Source organism: Corvus moneduloides, chromosome 1 (assembly GCF_009650955.1).
Source record: "Corvus moneduloides isolate bCorMon1 chromosome 1, bCorMon1.pri, whole genome shotgun sequence".
In the NCBI taxonomy this organism is placed as follows: Eukaryota; Metazoa; Chordata; class Aves; order Passeriformes; family Corvidae; genus Corvus; species Corvus moneduloides.
This window is the reverse complement of record NC_045476.1, coordinates 71,030,452-71,051,977: the sequence shown is the minus strand read 5'-3', so window position 1 is coordinate 71,051,977 and position 21,526 is coordinate 71,030,452. Positions and strand designations below refer to the sequence as shown.

Here is a 21,526-nt window from a genome sequence, read left to right as displayed (position 1 = left end):
CTCAGTCCAGGTTCCTCATTTGAAAACCATCTAATGGAGATAGGTTTCATTTAAAATTCTCTCTGCATCTTATTTATGTCTCTTTTTTGTCATTCTTCTTTCCTCTGACTATGAACAGATGGGGAACTTTCCATACCAAATGAAGAAGGAGCTTTGGAGAATGGGCAGCCTCTGGGCTCTGGGCTGAGCTCCAGCCAGGTGTCCCTGCCAGCCCTAGCAGAACTGGAGTCAGTCCCAGCATCTGTGGAACCCTGCTCATATGAGGTGCTCCCAACCACAGAGATCATGGATGGGACAGGTAACATCTCATTTACATTATGGTGTAGATACTCTTAAGCTGTTTGAAACAAGTTTTTGACTTCTAACATTTGGTGTTTAGCCCTGAGAAGTCCTTGTCAAAATGAAGGTCTTCTGGTGTAGAAGGAGGTGACAGCATAGAAATTGTCACTGAATGCTCTGTGAGAAATTTTGTCTGACGTGATGTAGAAGTAAACTCTACTTCTAAGCAAGTAACCTCTCTTGGAGTAAGGCAAAACCCCTGCACTTTGTGAACATGTAAAAGTAGGTTTCCAGCTCTCTGTCTACATCTAAGATGTGCCAGTGAGCTCTAGAGCAGAGAGCTGACAACGATTTTGAAGCCTGGGTACAACATTGTGCCCTCTATCTGCCACGTGGTGCTGGGTGATGTTCACACCACACATCTGTCAGTAGCTAACACGATCCGCTGCCCTACCCTGGGTGAGGCTGTCTGCTCTTCTTCCCCAGCCCATGCAGAGAGACAGCAGTGCTCTACGTGTAGGTTAGCTCCTCTTTCTGCATCATTTTGTGCTGCTGAGAGTTGTGGACAAAGGTCAAGTGAGGAAAAGCGAGCAGTGGAAGTCATCCATGATCTTGCACAGCTATGCAGCCTTTTTGAAACAGAGTAGGCCCCTTGTGCGGTGCTTTTTACTTTTAACAGGGTAAGTTTACAGACCACCTGCTAACATACCCAGTCCTGGCCAAGCTGTGGTGACAGACCATCAGAGATGTGACATTATAAAACTTGATTTGTGTTCCAGATGTGGGAGTACATCCCAGCCTGACATAAGGGAGCTGGTTTCTGTCAGAAGTAATGCAAAATTTGGCTGTTGTGTAGATGTGTGTTACTCTTTCTCTTTTTCTTTCTTTCTTTCTTTTTCTTTCTTTCTTTCTTTTTCTTTCTTTCTTTCTTTTTTCCTTCCTTCCTTCCTTCCTTCCTTCCTTCCTTCCTTCCTTCCTTCCTTCCTTCCTTCCTTCCTTCCTTCCTTCCTTTCCTTTCTTTCTTTCCTTTCTTTCTTTTCTTTCTTTCTTTCTTTCTTTCTTTTTCTTTCTTTCTTTCTTTCTTTCTTTCCTTCTTTCTACATTATACGATGTTTGAGTGAAATCTATGAGTCATTCCTAATCTGCATTGCTGCGCTGCTTTTCTTGTCTGACTTTGGCTGTATCCGCTGCTGCTTTGCTCGTAACGTTGTTGCGTCTATGATGTGGTTGTGTCCTCCAGTGTCTGAAGGGAGCCCCACATCCAATGAATCCGGAGTCCTCCTGTCCCAAGATCCTACAGCTAAGCCAGTCCTGCTACTTCCCCCCAAAAAATCTGCCGCTTTCCCTGGAGACCATGAGGACACCCCAGTGAAACAGTTGTCCCTCCTCAAACAGCCCCCTGCCCTGCCTCCTAAACCTATTGCCAGGATTGCCAGCCACTTAACTGGTAAGTAGGTATTCCTGGACCCTCAGCACCACCGTTTCCCTTACAGGAAAAGCTGCCTTTGTAGCGAGGTTCCCAGTGTTCTTCCTCTTTCTGTAATGCTGTTTGCACTTGTTGTGTGTGCTGATAACGTATGTGCCGTACGTAGGGCAGATCTTCAGACTGCACCTTCATCAAGGTTGCTCCAGGGCACTTCCCCTCTCAGCTATAATCTCCTAAGATCACTGTGGCATTTCTTAACCCTCCTCACTCTTATTCATCAAGACTTACCATCACCACTGAAGTTGCAGGATGTGCTTTGATGGGAAAGGAAGTATGAGAAAAATACTAGGGTATCTTTAAATACCCTTAATGAGGAAAGGCATGAGAGTTGAGGGGAGAGTTTTGATTTCTCCTTTTGCCCTTTGTTGCTTGTCCCTTCAACTGCCATATGGGCAGGTCCCCCTCCACACACCCTGTATCTTTCCATATATTTGTCTTGCCCCCCTGATCCTTACACAGGCAGTTCTGTCCCATGACTTCTTGCCATTTTGCCTCAGTGCTTACAGTGTCTGCCAAACTGTTCCCTCTTTCCACCCCTGCTCTGACTATTGCCCTCCCACTGGTGAGTGCAGCTCCAGTTCCCAATGACCGGGATTTTGACGTCCTCTGCTTTATGCTGCAATTTAGCTCTCACTGCATGGAAGGCAGCAACAGTAAACACACAGGCTCTGTTTTGTGTTCTGCGTGTTTTCATAAGCGTCCAAGCTCTTTGGGATTCAAAGTTCTCGGTAGACATGGAAGGAGGATGGGTGTGTCTCCTCCTCCCAGACTCTCATTTTGACTGCTGAAGCAAAGGATGGCTATATTTATGCAGACCAAAATAGGTTCCCTAAATGCTTGCCTGCACCTTTTGAACAGTCTGCTCATAATTGCAGCTGCTGTACAGGAGGCAGCAACTCAAAATCCTGAGTTGAACATGAGGTGTGGTTCGTCTTTATAATGGGGCAGCTACCAGTCTTCCCCCTGGGTTGATCTTGTGTTAATGCTGCCCTGATATTTTCAGAGCTGATGTGAGAAATGGTCTGCCCACATTTATATATTGTAGATTTTTTTTTTCCCAGATAGTTCATACAAATTTTATCAGGTTTAAGATCTATATCAGGAAAGACCTCACTAGGAAAGAACATGCTCTGGTTTTCTGTCATCTCTATGTAGTCTCTTCATGTTTCTGTTTGGATGACCATACTTTTTTGTCCTGTATAGTTTTGTACATTTTATGTGAAACCTCTTTACTTTCTTACCTGCCAAACTCTGCACATAATGGTTAGTATTTTGCCTTTTGCTACAAACTGAATGGGCAGTCCTGCAGCCTGCAAGGCCGGGCAGCAGTATTAATGGCTTCACCTAAGGACAAAACCAGCTTCCTAAGATCTCCCTTAAAACTTTGTCCCAATTATAAGAAGTTACTGAGAAATGAGGCCAATATGGCAGAAATAAAATTATAGGAATAGCATAGGAAAAAAACTCAGGTACTAAATGTCCTTGGTTCATAAGCCATTCTTTTGTAAGAGATAACAGAAGAATCAAAGGATGAGGGCTTCTGGAGTAGTTTTGTTTTTTCTGTGAAGTAGAATCAGACTCAAATTATCAGCAAAAGTGACTTGCTTGATGGCGATGACTTTCATATGAAAGTGAAACAGAACTGTGACTTCTCTTACTTTGTGGTGTCCTTCAGTGGTGTCTCATCTAGTCCTATATAAAGTCTTGTATGTGCATACAGATAAACTCTTGTACATGCATATACAGAACCTTCAGGATGAAGGAACAGAGATTCAAGTTTAGTCATAGAGCCGTAATTTAATTGACAGTTATTCCTGCTGGTACTGAAACCCTCGTTTATACATTCCTTATAAATAAAAGTATTCAGCTTGTTCTTAAGGGTCCATTTACTTTGGTGGTCCAAAGGATATATATGTTGCTCAGTGCTTTGTGTTCTCCACTGGTAATTATATTAGCCATGTGCAATCTTCGGAAATGAGCAATCAATCCTAATGAAGCATCCTCCTCAGTGAGAAGCAGAATTAATGCTATTCTTTTTCTAATTACTCCAGAGACATCCTCAGCTTGTGAGTGAGAAAACAAGCAAAATCTGAATTCTGGCATTCAAAATGAAAACTTTTCTGTTCATGCTGCATACACATTTTTCTACTGAAGAATTTTTGAAAAGGTTGAAGTACAAATTAAAACATACCAGGCCTGGTAGTGGAGAGTGACAGAGGTTTAATGGTCTGGTAGCTCTGTTCAAGGGACTGCGAGAGGAGATGTGATCCTGTGAAGGGTTCAGGTACACGTGTGAAAATGCAGAAGCAACTCAACTTCTGTCTACATATCTGTATGTGTATGTGTACATAAGTGTATCTATTTTACAAACATATATTAAAAAATCACTACAGACATGGTCAGAGGCAAAAAAAAAAAGGAAAAATATTTTAAATACGAACCTTGAGGGAAAAAAGTCGGACCTTCTCTTGCTCTGAAATTATTCCTAAGTTCTTCAAGAAGTTATGCAGACTGACTTGCAGGGTTTGACAAAGAACTTATTACAGGTTTGAGAAATGGAAAAGAAACATTCCTTTCCTCTGAAAGCATTTTGAACCGTCTCAAATATCTGTCCCCCTGTGCCAAGACAAAGATTGGCCTTTCGTTGATAAGAAATGCACATAAAAGAGCAGGCCTAAATAAACACAAAAGAGCACATTTAATTTTGTGGAGAATGAAAAGGAAAAAAAAATCCATTTTAAAGATGGAAGGCAGAGAGAATTGCCTCTAGCAAATATAAATCACACAGCCTTGGCATGCTTCTTCTCAATGCTGAGGCTCTGTAGAGATGGGACAGTATAGAAACAGGGCGGGAGCCAAGAGCAGACTGCAGGGCAGCCACTGGGAATGATGCCAACACCTCTGCAGAAAGTGCTCCATGCTTTTCCTCACACCATGTCCTGTGGTCTTGATGGTGCTGCCTCCACAGGGAACATCCCTGTCACAGCACTGGGTGTGGATGTGCCTGTGTAGCCCTAGAAGACAGGCAACTCTAGGAGAAAAACATGAGCCTTAACTATTTTGATACCGTTGTTTCACTGCTCTGCATGTCCTGTTGGCCAGTCACCTCCTGGTGAGCCTTCTACTGGTTTTCAAATATGATTAGTATTAGACACACAGATAGAAATTTCTTTTGTTGTTTTACTTCTCCAATATCCACATGCAGAACCCAAGCATTTAGGACAACATTTGTAGCTTCCTTCACTGAAAATTTAGGAAGCGTTGAAATAATCACCTGGGACCAAATTTAATTGGGGTGCTGGGATAAAGTCCCCAGATTATCACAAAATCTTTAATGGCCAAGTGACAGGAGACTAGGCATGTCTGATTTGATAGACCCCGATGTTGTAGAGTTCCCTTTGATCTTGATTCATTAAGCTGTTAATTTTCACCAGCACAGATAATGTTTTCTGAAATTAATTAGATATTTTCCGATTGAATCACCAGCAACCCATAAAGTCTCCTAAAACACCAGAGAACAAAATATGTGCCACTAAGATGGGATCTCAGTAACACCTGAGTGTATTTGAGCCCAAATTTAGCCTAATATTAGAATGGGGTGTAGCTTTGGTCGTATCTGGCCACTTATCTATTGCATTTAAGCTGTTTGCATTCTTTTGCTTTCTTCATTCAAGATTTTGAAGAGACACATAGCACATTTTTAGCTTATTTTTAGATATTGTGCTTTCTGGTTATGTCTGTGTAGAGTCAGAACTAATTCATAATTAGAGGCAAACATTTAACAGGGTAGGAAATGTTAAAAGTCCTCAAAAGTTACTTCTTACAATACAGAAGAGACAAGAATGAGGTTTGACAACATGAATGCCGGGGGTCCTGCTACCTTGCAGCAGCTGGTTATTAGTGACAGCTTTATAAAAGTTTTTGCAACTACAATTTGTCCAATAAATACTCTGGAGTATTTTATAATGCAGTAGTCACATACGTGTCAGAAGACTCCTCTGGAGATGAGCCCAAGACATAATCCCTGAGCTTCCTCCACTGTGACGTTACCTCCAGCTGCCTGCTCTGGCTGGCTACATTCATGAAGACAGGTTACATTCATGTGGGGGCAGTGGACAGTTCTCTCACTGTGTGCTCAAGGGAGAAGCAGCAGAGCAAAAGCAGTTCTCTTTCACCAGGTTCTCATGGGAAACGGGACCCTGATGCAGTTTCTCCCTCTATACTTCCTCTCTCTGCTGCTTCCTGGAGAGTAGTACCTATCACACAAGCATCAGGAAGTCTTCTCATTTTTGAAACCCTCTTCAAGGCCTTGCATAGGAATTCATGCAGAGCTATACTTCTCAACCTTTAGGCTGATCATGCCTTGTTTTTGTTCTCCAAATTCAACCTGAGCCTTGGATGCATATGTGGTACAGAAGAACAGCAAAGAATTTCTGTCTCCAATCTTCCCCTGAAGACAGGGCTGCAGATCTTGCTGTAGCCAGCAGGAGATGCATGGCAAATCTTTGAGAACAGTTTTTAACTTGTCTTTATGAATCTGCTCAAAAACTCATTGAAACAAGAAAAGAGGCTCCCACCGTTTAGGTACAAGTGATTACAGGAGAGAAGAGCTGAAAAAGTAAAAGCTGCTTGTCCAAATGAAGCCAGCAAATATCAGACACATCACCCCATTTCTACTATGGAGCTCCCTCAACAGGCCACACTGGTTTTTGCACTGTTTGTTGGGTTTGGGGAGTTTTTGCACATTATTTTACAGAATTAATTACTTGGAAGGAATTTAAAGAGTATCTCATTAACTTTATGACAAGTTGTATTAGTTGTAGTAAGTACAGAAAATTCCTTGTAGTACATAGTACAGCAAAGGTCACAGTATAAGGTCATTCAGGTGAGGAAGAACCTTAGCAGGTCTTTAATCCAACCTCCTGCTCAAAGCAGAGCCAAGTATGAGATCAAACCAGGTTGCTCAGGCCTTTGACCAGCTGGGTCTTGAAAGCTTCAGAGGATGCCAGCTGTACAACCTGTCTGGATAAACCTCCACTAACTGGCTCTTCTCATGGCAGGGAAGATATTTTCCTTATAATCCAGTCTTGAACCTCTTTTTTTTTCACTTTTTTCCACTGTCTTTCCTCCTCCCACCACACACCATGAAAAGTATTATTGATAACCTGGCTTGTAGGTACTGGGAGGCTGCTGTTAAGCTTTCCCCCACAATCTGTCTTTTCTCCAAGCTGAACACGCCTCAGTCCCTCAGGTGCTCTAGCCCTCAGCCACTGCAGTGACCCCGTGCTCAACTCATTCTGTTTTTTTGATATCTTTCCTGGTGGATACTAAGCTTGCAGTAGTCTAGATACAGTCTTAAGAACTGCTAAATAGGAGGGCATCCTTCTATCAATAGAAGAATCCTTTGATCTTCTGGTTTTTCTTGTACCACCCAGGAGTCTGTTGTCCTTCCTTGCTGTCAGGGTACTACGCTGGTTTACATTCGGGCAAGGAGTCAAGAAGGAGCATTTCTGCTACTGGCAGTATAGCAAACACAGCCAGCTCTGCCACAAGCCCATGATTCCCAGGCATGTCCTCTTTCTCCATGCAGTAATTGATCTGGGGCAGAATTTGAAGATTTTAATGAGCATTTCTACAACCCCTGCTGCAGCAACATTTGCTGCCATACACATAGGAGTTTCTAGCATCCCATCTGCAGCAGTTGTATCTTCAGTGTGTGCTGACCAATTCTCCAGCCATGTTCAGTGACTAGGAAGCATCAGAGTTGGTATATTTGGTGCACAGCTCCAGTGTACCACTAACACATCAGAAAAACCATATAGGAGCAAACCTGTGCAACAAATAAACATATGTTTGTCTCATGAAAACCCCAAAAGAAATGCAGATGCTAACTGCAGATGTTAGCAAAATTATCTCTATGGAAAGGGTAAGGGATGGCCTGCTTGTCAAAAGTCTGATGTGTAGCAAATATTGTGGCATCCACAACTGTCTTTTAAGCAATTGATTGTCATCAAGAGTGGAGAGGTTCATGTCTTAATATCTTTTTCATCAATTCTAGCATACAAGTTATTACATAGTGCTGAGTGGTCACAACCCCACTGGAAACCAACATCTTGCAAAATTGCTCATTATTCTCTTGAGCATGAAAAACCTCAGCCAGAAGAGATTAATCAGACTTGCACACCTGGCTTCACACAGTTTGCTTCTTTTTGGTTACAAGCGCTTTGTGCAATGATTTAAGACTCTGGTAATGTTTCACTGAGAAGACACTTATCATAGATACCTTGTTCTTATTTCTCCTGTCCAGCTTCTTATTTGTCTACAGATGCCCATGTCTGATGTATAGTCCATGCTGAAGACAATAATTGTTACCACCCCGGTTCATAAATCATGTACATTGTGAAATTAAAACAAACAGAGGAAAGAGCTGTAAAACTCGGTCACCTCACTCTTACATGCAGGGAGAAGTTGTTCTATCCTTGACTGTAGATGATGGTAGCACAGTTTCCAACAGCGCGCCCGGAGCCCATGGATTTGGGCAAGGCCCCACTTGCTCCGCATAGTCACTGATCAGACCACACATTAAAACTTGCAGTACCAAGGTCTCCATTACTGGTGTCAGTGAAGATACACAGTTACATTTCCCAGCAAATGGATTGAACTCTCTTCCTATTGTAGTCATTCTCCTTTCAACCATTTTATTTAAACAAAGTAGAATTCTCCTGAAGGTGAAGGGCAGACAAGTAGATTTAATTCCTCTGATTCATTTCCAAGAGTCTGTTTTGGTATTAGGACCATATTCAGACAAGCTCAAGAACCTGGGTGTAACACAGTCAGTCTGAATAAAGACATGAAAAATAATGGGCAAGATTTTTGGCAAGTGTCCAGTGGAGTCACCCAGCACTGATACCATTGAAAATATGTTGATGTGAAGCATTTGTTTAAATTTAAGTGGAATCTTTGTTGTGCTGAGTCGAAACCAGAGTGTGCGCCTCTGATTCACGATGGAATGAATATGGGACTGCTCAGGATAATTAAGCTAGACTTGTTCTCTTGTGCAATTCCAGAGCTGCAGTGCCTGTGCCACAACTCTACTACATGAATGCTTGCATGAGAAAAGAAATTTTCACTATTTAGAACAAAGAAGGAAGGATCCCTGTTTGCTTTATACCTGAGCTATTTGACATGTCATGCTCACTTCCAACATACAATATTGCTCTGATCTTCAGGACCACAAAAGGCAGCAAACCCAGATGAACTTCCAGTTATTCTTTTGTCAAAAGCAAGAGATGCCTGCAGTTGGGATCTCTTTGAATTCACCATTAAGGATGGCTGCCACAGAGTGATGGGGCATCCAGGAACAGGCACTGTCAAATGAAGACTTTAATTGACATACTGCAGAAAGGGATCTTAAACCAACCTGTATTTGTCAAAATGGAAGTGCAGATCTCAGTGTAGTCTTTGTAATTCAGGACAAGCTGTAGAAGTAAAATTGCCTGAAGCATAAATGTATGAAAAAACCCACTTTTTTACTACAAGTCCCGTAGGAGCCTTATTCTCAGGGCTCTATACTATTTACTCTTTACTCTTTCTGTTATTTACCTTTTATTGAAGAGGTGTGTTCTTTTATGCAGGATACAAAGAGGAAATATATACAAATAATATGTTTGTAAGAAAAACAAGGTGACTTGAAGACCTTTATGTGCCTGAATAGAAAATCCTGAAAGTGTTTTTTTTTTCTTTTATTGCTTTGGCAAACTCATGAGTTAAATTTCAGCGTTGGTAGAGCCATCAGAAGAATTTTGCCTGCAAGAGGCAACATGTTAAGTGAATCTAATATTACGTTGAAAGGTGAAAGACTTGGATTCTACTCTCTGTAACTCTTCCACTCTGCAATGTGGAAAGGCCACTTTTTCCCCATGCCCCTACATCATGGTGTAACCCCAGCCAGCAGTCACGCCCCACACAGCCACTCACTCTCTCCCCCACCGGTGGGATCGGGGAGAAAATCAGAAAGGTAAAAATGAAAAAACAAATTAGTTGAGATAAAGACAGTTCAGTAGGAAAAGCAAAAGCCATGCACACAAGCAAAGAAAAACAAGGAATTTGTTCACTGCTTCCCATGAGCAGGCAGGTGTTCAACCATCTCTAGGAGGGCAGGGCCTGCCCCATCACAAGTAATGGCTACTTGGAAATACAAATGCCATCACTCCCAACATCCCCCCTTCCTCCTTCTTACCTTCAGTTTGTATACTGACCATGATGTCATATGGTCTGGAATATCCCTTTGGTCAGCTGGGGTCACCTGTCCCGGTTGTGTCTCCTCCCAGCTTCCCATGCATCCCAGGTTTTCTCAACAGTGTGGCAGTTCAAAAAGCAGAAAAGGCCTTGGCTCTGTGCAAGCCCTGCTCAGCAGTAACAAAAACATCTCTGTGTTATCAGCCCTGTATTCAGCACAAATCCAAAAGAGCTCCATACCAGACACCGTGAAGAAAATTAACTCTACCTCAAGCAAAACCAGCACGTGGTATTTCATCTTTGCACTCCCTTTGACCCCTCTATGTTGTTAGCCAATAGAAACACTCTGGAGAGGGGGAAGGCTTACACTGTCAGCATCTTGCTCCTTGCATAGCAAAACCACTAATATCAAGTGGATACTGTGGAAGATCTGACTAGCACTAAAATAAGTCAAGAGACATATCTGGACTTGGCTCATGGTCTTTTTTCACCTTATGATGCTTAATCATTTTCAAGAAGTGTTACTGCTTGCTAGTCTTCATATCATCCTGGCTATTAGATACAGGTGGAAGAACAGGCAATACCCAGAATAGGCCAGGAGGAAGGAAAGAATGAAGGGGATGGGGGGAAGGATAGTTTAAACTAAAAAGAACCATTTGGAAAAGGATTTTAGAAATCTCATAGTGCTCAGGAGACCAATGACCTTTGGAGAGCAGCATCTAACTCCCAAGCTTCCTCAGGTCAAAAAAGGATTCTGGCCCTGCAATTCCATGTTGCAGCAAGAGGAATGGACTGAAGTAGCAAGAGACCAAAGGTCATGCAAGCATTGCCCACAGAGCTAAATTGCAGAGACAAATAAGTGCAGTATTCCAGGCTGGAAAGGGCCTGGCCTTCCTCCTAGGGACAAACTCAGAGTTGTTGCTCACAGTGTATATATTTCTCTCTCTTTTGCTCTTAGCATATGTTGTGACCATTTCCCCCACCCATCTTGGCAACTACAAGCCCTCATGTTACTTCTTTTCCCTTCTGAAAATATTTCACAGTGCAACTCCAAAAATCTCCATCCTGCAGTTGAGTTCTGGAAGAGGGGCTTGCTTGTGGACCTCTCACGGATTTCTCATTGAAGTCAGGGAAGTCTTTGCCTGGCTGATCAACTATGGGTTTCAGTGAACATTTAGGTAGAGTTAAAAAGGTAAAATTCAGTGCATGAGTCCAGGGAACAGTGCTTGCTTCTGTAAAAGAATACATTAGTCCTAACAATCTACTGCCCTTTAACTTTTCTCCTCATGTACCCTCCATTTTTCAAACCTGTCCTGTTTAGTATTCAAACTTTATTTCCTTTCTCTTTTGCCCTCTACTGTAATTTTTTTACACCAGATGTTTTGCACATTACAAACCCGTAAGAAGCGTGACTTGTAGTAATTGCACTGCAGTGGCTGAAATGGATCAGGAATCCCTGAGCTTTTGCTCTGGCAGTGATGGTAGTGAGTCATCCTGTAACTTCAGGCACTGAATTGCTCTCACCCTAATTGCTCTCCCCCTATTTGTGCGCCTGTTGAGTGCAAGAAGCTGCATCTACCCCACAGGGCTATTTTGGAGGATTAGGGCTTTAAAGCATCAAAGTGTGCCACAAGCCTTGTTAAGTGTTGCTTAATGTGTTTATTAAGGGACATGCACAGCCCTGAGATGTTTTTTTGTGGGACTCAGGAGTGCTGCAAAACAACAGCATTTTTTCTGGAGACCATGCTGAGCATACAATAGGAGTTGTCTGTCACAACAGGGAAGGTGTGGAGTAGCAACCTCTATACCTGCTCACCCAGGCAGTTACTCTCGTCTCCATCTTCCTGACATAAAAATTAACACCAGGGCTCTCTTTCTTTTTTTTTAGATCCTGGCGCTCCTGTGAAACTGCCTTGTATGCCAGTTAAACTGTCACCTCCACTACCTCCAAAGAAAGTCATGATTTGCATGCCTTTAGGGGGGCCAGACCTCTCTCTCTCATCCTATTCCACGCAGAAGAGCTCCCAGCAGCCTTTGACCCAGCAGCATCACACTGTCCTGCCATCCCAGTTAGCAGCTCACCAGCACCAGCTCCAGTACGGCAGCCACAGCCAGCACCTTCCTTCTGGGTCCAGCACGTTGCCCATTCACCCTTCAGGGTGCCGGATGATCGAAGAACTGAACAAAACACTAGCCATGACCATGCACAGGCTAGAAAGGTAATGGATCAACTTTTAAAATTACATACTGGTGTTGCATTGCTTGGTTTGGTTTAGCAAGCCCCAGCCTTCTCGGAAAGCACTGCGGGGGTGCTTAGGATAGAATGGCAGTTCTGCTCTCCCATAGTCTCCCGGACAGCCCCACATGCCTGCTCTAGCTAGCTGTCGGCTCCACAACATGGTGGCAGTAAAGGAGGCGAGAAGGGTCCCTCCATATGGACCTCAGAGGAACTTCTATTACATGATGACAAGCCAGTTCCCAGAGGCAGAAAGACCACCTGGTGAGGGACCTTGGGGGTTTTTATGGGGACAAGGGAGGCAGAGAAAGCACATGGATGAATGATCTTAGGGTGCAGGGGTGGTACATGGGCAGAGTTGGGGTACTGGAACCAAAAGGGAGAACCTGAGGGAGTGGCCAGGGCTAGGGGCTGGGGAAGAGGGGACCATGTGGGAAAGGCAGAAAATTTAGTAAGAAAAGCAGTGGGGAAATACAGCACCACATCTCCCCCTTTCTTATTAAATCGAAGAGGGAAGGGCTTAATTTTTATACAACAGAAAAATGGTAAAACAATGCAAAATAGTTCAATTTAAAATGATGAGGCGGCTGGTTGGTGTTGACTTTGGACATCGGTGCCGGTTGAGTTCTCACACAGCAGCTGCTTCTGTAGCTTATTCGCGTTCTGTATTCTGCTGGGTCTGCTAGGATGGCATCCTTTTGGTTGCTACTCGGCTCATTTCTGGTCCGGGTAGCGTGGCAGAGACGGGGGGCAGCGCTGCCGTTCCCACACCGTGCGGCGCGGAGCCGCGGCTCTGCACTGATACCCTCGGGGCGGGCCGGCCCGCACGGTCCCGGGGCTGGCCTGCCCCGCATACTGGTGTGCACTGTTCCCTGTTAACCTCAGTATCAGTGTCATCGCTTGAGTTATGTGCCTAGGACTTGAATGAGGTGACACCTCAGGGGTTTAACAGCTTCAGGGCAGAGTCATTTCTGGAGAAACAGAGACAGGGGAAGAGCCTTTCCAGGCTTGTTTGACGAGTTTGTGGCAGAAAGGAAATATAAAGACCAAATTTCCTGAACCCTGTTGTCCTGTTCAAGGAAGTAGGTAATACAGCCAATGGAGAAGATTTTAATAGGACGTGCCTGGCTTGCAATATGTACTGCTGAGGTATAAATGCAGAGCTCCAGTTGAGTGGAGGATTGCTAAATGCAAGGAAAGGAAGATTCATGAAAGAGCAATTAGAATCCAATGTGCCACTCCAGCAGGGCATCTGATTAGTATTACCAAATAGCTCAAAACAATTCATGTAGACTTCCTAAAAGTCACTTAGAGGGGTTTTAATACAGTATTTAAATTATTTAAATTAATTTAAATTGTATGTTTGATCTTAAAATAAGTATTTAACCCATTCCACAGCAGCTACCTTCTTAGCTGTTTGCATCTGGCAAGAGGTAGCACATTTGATCAGAAATGCCTTACCCACCTTGGGGCTGTTTTTTGTTACTGTCACTTATGAGTATCTCTGAGTGTTTCTCCAAGTAGTCTGAGTAAGTGAAGTAGCATGTTGTATATAAATGCAAACTGCCCTCATAGACTGCTACATCAGCAAGCTTTGGAAAATTTATTTTACCTTTCAGAGGAAAACCAAGAAAGTCCCAGAACACAGAACGTAGTCTGAAAAATTACATGTTTTATTTAGTACCAAGGACAGCTTTGTAGCCAGCTTGTTCTAGGAGCATCATATCATCCTTCTGTTGTACAGGAAGGCAAAATATTTGGTCTAACAGACAAAATGCCTAATGATTTACCCCAGTACTTCTTTCTGATAATGCTGCCTTCATTATATTCCATAGCTGGAAACAACTGGATTATTGATGGCAGATTCTCCTTACTGCCTGAAAAAGAGTTGGCAGACCAGAGGCTGTCTCAGACTGCCAGCTTATTTTAGTACCAGAATAGTGGCACATCTGTGATTACATCATGGGGCTAATGTTTCTACAGCATGGGGGAATTCTCAGCTGGGGAAAAACTACTAGGGCTATGAAGGACATTCCTATTCCCATCAGTGAAAGAGCTGTAGAGGTAGGATTAGAAAGAGCATCTACATTGCCTCCCACTGCCATGCCCAGTGACTACCCATTTACCTCTCACATTGCCATCATGGCTGGTCAGGTGCCTCTACACCACCCCAAAATTCAATGTGCCAGGCGCAGAGCGTAGCTGTTGTCTTCCAAAGGCTCCTTTGGGGCTGCACTTCCCATGCCATCCCCAGCTTAGGTCGGACGTCTTAATGTCTGGCTCGCACTTGTGCAGAAGGCCCTTTGTTAGCCTGAGCCCAGTGACATCTTTCAGAGCATGACTTCATTGTGGCATCTGTTGCCCCACAGCAATGAATGCTCCAATTTCTAGTCATCCATCATGTTTATGTCTACAAATACGTTTAACTGATTTCAAGACAGTGATGCTGTTTGGGTTTAACTATTAATTTGAAGCTGAAGCTCTGCTGCTTGTTAAAAACTGAGTAAGCAAGGATTCATGTCCCAATTTGAAGCAGTTGCTTCCCTTTGCAATTAATAAGAAGAAAATAAGAAAAGGTTGTGGCACTGATATTTCACATTTAAAATTAATATGAATCCTAGTTCATGATATTGGAGACAGATTTTTCACAGCCTTTTTTTTTTGTGTTGATAAACTTATTTAAATCATGGATTAATGTATTGAGTACTTAAGTTGTGCTGCTTGTCAATACAAATCAATAACTTTTGCATTCACAAGGGAGAAAATAGGTCATGATTGTCTCCTCTGCAACAGCAATTGTTATTTTTGTAGTACTTAGAGGTAGAAGTATTTCAAACCATTTACAGGTCTGTGGAGCTGATCTTACTGTTAAATTCTTCATTTGCTTTTTCAAGCCACATTGTGATCTAGATAAATTTGCCAAGTTTGCTTGAAGATTTGTGCAGATTTTTTAAATATATTTATTTAACTTGGGAGACAATTATTTGCACCAAATACAACACCATGCCACTGTTTTCTACAATTTTTGACAGTGCTTACTTTCCCTTATTGTAAAAATCTGCATTAAACCCAAGAGAAATTATGCTGCAGTATTTGTCACTGTACACTTCAGCCCAAAACTCTTGAGGGCCTGTTAAAACTGCAGAGATCCTAGATCTCCTTCCTCTGTTTGAAATTCGGTAGTGTGCTCACTTCTGTAGCATGCATAGGATATGGAGTGGCATCCTTTGCTGTTCCTTCCAAGCTAACAATGTACTGGGCTACTGCTGTTGGGTCAATAATCTTGAGGAGATGAGAGAGCCTGATAAGTCTCTGAGGCACCTTCTGGTGAATACTAAGGGGCTTTTTCTTCTGATGTCAGACATTATCTCAAAAGTATCCTACAACTTCACAGAATAATTGCCATGGTGCTGCAGTAGCAATGCTGCCAGGTCTGGTATTTTGAGGGATTATTTAGAATAGTGTTTTGTTTTTAATAAGGGATGATCATATAGACAAGTATAGATCAGGTTTCAGCTCTACATTTTTTTCCTTATGGAATTTTTCCTTTTCTTCCTTGTATCTAGTTTCTTTGATCCTGGTGCAGTGGAAGCTCCTCAAGGTCATTTAAGCTCTATTGATACTTGCTGTATCAGGTTGTATCAAATCCGTATTTTGCCCAGTAAACTTTTCTTAGACCTCACAACTCTCCTCTTCACCACGTCTCTGAGTGTGGACATGAAAAACAGATGAAAGGCTAAAACATTCTGTTCCTCTAACAATCTGGATTTTTTGCTCACACAGTTAAGGTCTCTGGAATTTGGATAGTGTAACAACATTTGAAGACTGATAGTTGAAATCAGTGCTTTGCCAATGAGCCACAGGCTTGCCAGAGAAAAATGAGCTCTCCCTCTGTACAGACCTGGAAGCCAGATTTTTCTGTCTTTGACCTTGAGAAAGTTACTGAGTCTCTCTATTTTCCCCTCTGCAGGAGTGATTGCATGTAACTGCCTCACCTAGATCTAGTGCATATTAATAAGTTAAGGTCTTAAGGTACATTAAAAAGCGTGTAATAGCTATTCAAGTCCCAGTTGTTCTTATGGCTTAAAATGGCAGTTACTTCCTGGATTTTTTTATTCAATTTTATTACAGACATTATAGAACATTAAGTTCATTTGTGCACTTAACGCTTTTGATTGCAAACATTTTCTGGTACTCATAACGTCTATTCATACCCTATTCTCAGAAGGGCAATCTGCCCCTTGTCATAGTATGACTATTATGACATGTCATTTGTGCTGCCAGTTTGCCTCTATTCTCCCTGATAAATTACCAGTTTTATGGTAGATTAAGTTGAAACAGAGAAATGTGTAATTTTCATGTAACCTTTTTTCTGCAACCTCTGTTGCCAGTTTGTGTCCTACTGCAAATGACTTTCCCCTTCAGCCCAAAGGGTGTGTGTCAAGCGTAAGTAAAGCTCTAGATTTGGACACCATTTTTCACCATTTTAGAATGCATTTTAGGAGTTTATGAAAATCTGGTAAGCCCTGCCACCAAAATACGCAGATTTCATCCTCCTGACTGAAATGTATTTGAGAAGAAACACCATGCCCCAAAGCTGTGCATCACAAACAGTGGCTAAAGAAGCTTTAGAAACCCTCTCGTGACACCGAAACGTGTCTTTAATTTTGACTTAGTGAGGCAGTTTCTTGATCTGAAATAGCCTGATTTTCTGCCTTGCCTGTATAATTCTCAGCCTGTCTGGAAAGGTGACAATTAATTTCATTTACTCTGTGGGTTCATGTACAGGAGCGGGCGCAGATGAATCCAGGCCTCAGTTTGTCCAACGTACATACTAAAGAGCTGTTAAGTGGCAATATCTCACTCCGGGCTAGAATTGCCTCTGCGGTGGAGCAGTGAAAAATCACTGTGTCCAAAGAGACTGTGTGTGAGACCAGTTCCTCTGGGACACGCAGCTCAGCTTCAGACTGTAGATTTATGAAATGAGATGCATTAGATCTTACTGCCAGTGTCTTATAAATCTTACGAAACATATTTGAGTCAGAAAACGTTTCTCTTCCATAAAACTTGTCAAGAGAATTGCATCTTGTCTAAACTTTAGCATTGCCTAAGGATAGAAGCACTTCATATTTATAGTTCTGCCTTCTCTCTCTGTTTCTCACACACATTCCTGTAGTAGAAACGGATATACAATGGTTTGAAGTTTTTTCAGATTTTTTGTTTTAACTGGTGAGTACAGAAAAGTGTACTTGGATCTGAAAACATGTTGAGAAAAATGTAATGCTTTATTCCAAAATCAAAGGGCCTGGGATAACAGATGAGAAGTGTGCATGTTTTTCCCACTAGATTTTACAGGAGGTATTTCACTTTTTTTCTTTTTTTTTATTTTGTCTGTACCATAAGTCACTCATATGCTTAAATTGTGATTTTTCATTAAAGTATTTTCTATCTAAAAACATTGCAAGCTGTAGTGGTGTAACTTTTTTGCTGTTTTGATCATGTAAAGATGATGCAGCAGTAATTGCAAGTTCTTGTGCTGGAGAGCTATGAATTGTTCAAATCCGTGCATTAAGATCTTCTTGAAACAAGCACTTGCTTAACTGTAGTTTTTTTCTCTAATTTTGTTGCAAAACACAAAACTGATTTAAAATGGGCTTTTTGAAACAATAGTATGCTTTTTGGTGAATAGTGCTAAAAAATTCTGTGGTGTAGACCACCTGACCATGTGGGAGTTTTGCTAATGACCCAGAGTCATTTATACACAATGGACATATCCAGTGACCTTGATTTGTCTTTCTTAAGTATACTGCAGTACTGCATGTATTTCATAAGCACTCTGCTTAGACAGCTGACTTAGTGAAATTGCTGTGGAAAGGGCTGATTTTAATCAAGAACGACACAAAACACTAGGAAAAATGAGGGGCTTAAAATAGAAAGTAGTATTATCAAGAAAGCGGATGATTCAGAAAACTTACAATGAGATGAGAAGCTGCCTATTTCTAGATCACTAGTTCAAATAAAAATCCTCTCTGGTAACTTGAAAATCTTGTTGCTATCCAATATCTGTTCGATAACCTAAATTGATGGATCACTTTGATATCTGCTACCCTATGTACACACCCATAAGGATGCATCCGTAATTCTACATCAATCCTTCACAGAACAGGGAAGCACCAAATAGTCCAGGATGCTGAACTACTTCTTGTTCCTTTCATTTGTACTTCCAGAAGGGCCTTAATGAATTTGTACTTACTCTCTGTGTATTTATTGTTCTAAAATTGACTGAATGATTCAGTGGTTGCGTGTATGCGATTGGAAGGCTTGGGGTATTTTTTCTTAGCAATGTTAACAGAATTTCACAGTATTACAGTTTTTCTCAGAAATTTCCTTCCAGACTTTTACATTTCCTCCCTTTCCTCTTTAAAAGACTTACTCAAAAATTAGCTTACAGAGAAAACAGATTTAATGAAGTTCATAATATAAAAATTCCAAAAGCATTTCAGTAAATCAAAAGTTGGTTCAAAGTTTTTAAAAATTGTAGTGCGTTGATGTGTCATTATGAGAATTCAGCTGATGAATTCTAAAACTGCATCTGGGATAAAGTTTTTCGTGTCAAGCTCATGGAAGTCCAATACAAAAATTTGCAAGCCAATTCTTCATGAATTTCTCTTACTTTGTGATACAAAAAATGGACTATCACAAAGAAAATGGAGTTTCTCTCTTCAAGGCATCCAGTAAAGCTCTGCATCTCACTGTTGGTTAGTCTGCAGTAGTAAATGTTGGAATTAACAAAATTATTTCTTTGAAGCTGAAGATGATAATAACAACATGGTATGGTGTGTTCACAGGATCTGAAGCCTTTTCTTCTCTTTCATCCCTAAGCATATTTGGGAACATTATAGCATTATATTCCTAGAACTACATTTTTAAAAGTCTCCGTGGAATGTTATCTGGCAGCCATTTAAGAATCCATTCTAACTTTTGGGTTAGAAGAAAGCAAAATGTTTTAAGTGGAAAATAGTAAAGTCAGTAGATTTCAGTAGAAATCTTTTAAAGAGAAGACTACATTTTATTCAAGATGCAGAATACCTCTGGTATTCAGAGCAGGCTAAAATTAATTCAAGGCAATTGAGGCTTCTCAATAATTGTCAGATCCAAGTTTGTGTGCCTCAAGGTCAACTTGGCCAACACATCTACTTTCACACCTGTGTTCTTCTGGAAAGTAAAATGGGCATTTGACATACAGAGGGTGTCCAACAGGCAAATGTTCCCCATTTTTCGTATAGCTGTTGCATCAGCCAGGACTTCAGAGAGAGGGCGGTTTCTGCTGTCTCACAAATAATCCTGAGCTACCACCATTTTTTCCTGCCAGTCTCTCATTCTGATTTCACACTGGAAAAGCAACATGAGCTATTTAGATAAAAACTGGTTGGGAAACATGATTCTGTTCCTGACTTTTCCTTTCACTTTGTGTTTGACATTGTGTTCACCTCCTCATATTCCTGTTTTCCTACTTGATATGTTATTTGGTAAAGGGCTTTGAATTCAACACAAACAGCTAGATGGTAGCAGTCCTCACCACTATTCTTAACCTCATAAGATGCAGAAAATAATCAATCACACCTGTAACAAAAGAAATACGATGTTAGCACCAATTCTGATTGATCTTCAGCACCTGGTTGGATAAGGAGCTGGGGCAGGAGAAGGGATATCATCATGGCCACCCCCCAGTATGTAACTGTACCATTAGCAAACAAACCTCTCAGGTTTTGGCTACTTCCTTGGTTACTCTCACCTGGTCCCAAAGTCCCTTTTCTCCAAGCCCAGTTTCACATGCTCGCTCCCCTGCGCGTCAGAAAGTTGTGCCCTTGCCGTCCCCTCAAGTCACTCAACATCATCTTGTCCAACTAGTGCAAGCCATATTTTCCCTCTGCCTTTCTACAGTTATCGTCTACAGTCTGTACTTCCTCCCTTCCACCTTTCACATTCCTTGCTGCCTGCACACCAGTGGAGAGGTCACACAGACACCAGGCTGGAGAAATGCTTACCACTGAGTAGCTGGTGCTTACTGCTCTGAGTAACTGGTCACTTAGTATTTGCCACAGATCTTTAGAACTGTCCTACCTCTCCCTAATAAGTGTTGTATCCTAAATCTAATAAGGACTCCGTTTAAACCCATTAGATGTCTTGCTGGTCTTGAAGATCTTTCTGTTCTCATTTCTTCTCAAAAAGGGGTGAAAGACCACTACTTTCCTATACACAGTGAGAGAAGCAACTCTGGCTTTCATTGAGCTGTTTCCTTTAGTTTATTTATTCTTTTTTCTTTCCCAACAGCTCTGGTTTACACACAAGTGACAGTGTTACAAAAACAGGACCTGGGGGCCTTCCAGACATGAGACAAGTGCCAACTGTTGTGATCGAATGCGATGACAATAAAGAAAATGTGCCTCATGAAACTGACTATGAAGATTCTTCCTGCCTCTATCCAAGGCAGGAAGAGGAAGAAGAGGAAGATGAAGAGGAGGATAACTCCTTATTTACAAGTAAGACTCATTCCATTTTTCCTTTCTCACTTATTTTACTCTGAACTCACAATACACAAAGGAAACACAAGGCCTGTGTATTTTCTTTCTTGGCTGTGGCTTTCGTAACTCTCAGAGCTTGACTACATGGGGATGCCAATTCAAAATAACAAGTAGTATGAGTTTTTAGTGATTCCCCTGATGTACATGAATTGCTGTCTGGGTAGTGCTCAGGCCAAATTCAGATGACAGGTTTAGGCTTACATTAGTTCAATTACAAATTGGCATTTGGATTCACTTTCCCAAGTGCCCGTGGTGAAGAGAAGCCCTGCCTTTGGCTTAAGTCGAGATCATCTCAATAGGTACTTCAGAAGGATGAAATAAGTGCCACATGTAGAGAATCAGAGTTTTTATATGTAGTCAGTATTAAATCACTTCAGAATCATAAATGTGCACATGCTTTGAAAGGGCTCACAATCAGAGGATTTGGCTCAGATAAGAAGAGGTTAATTGGTAGCCATATCACAATTACAGACTGGGAAAAGACCTGTGGCCTTCCTGACCACTGTAAGGAAACTCAGCTCCTGCCCGAGTATGGCATCGTGGGACTCTCCCATGAAGACAAGATACAGTACTTTATGTATGACAACTGCTTGTCATCCCAGAGACTGAAGTTCCAGGCCCTTGCATTTCTTTTCTTCTGAAAACTGGAAGCAGTATAATCAAACATCCCTTTTAAAACACACAGAAAGAAGATTCTAAAAC

At 41.8% G+C, this 21,526-nt stretch overlaps 1 protein-coding gene across 8 annotated transcripts in view; it reads left to right on the top strand.

Moving 5' to 3' along the window:
- The window catches only part of PHACTR1 (phosphatase and actin regulator 1), a 308,524-nt gene that overhangs the window by 237,858 nt on the left and 49,140 nt on the right, over positions 1–21,526 (top strand). For 7 of the 8 annotated variants that reach the window (XM_032115284.1, XM_032115226.1, XM_032115244.1 and 4 more), the window contains 4 exons: positions 119–298; positions 1,520–1,726; positions 11,892–12,222; positions 20,574–20,782. In XM_032115284.1, coding sequence (XP_031971175.1) covers positions 119–298; positions 1,520–1,726; positions 11,892–12,222; positions 20,574–20,782 — 927 coding nt within the window. The remainder of the gene's footprint in view (positions 1–118; positions 299–1,519; positions 1,727–11,891; positions 12,223–20,573; positions 20,783–21,526) is intronic. The other variant, XM_032115270.1, reaches the window with a different exon arrangement.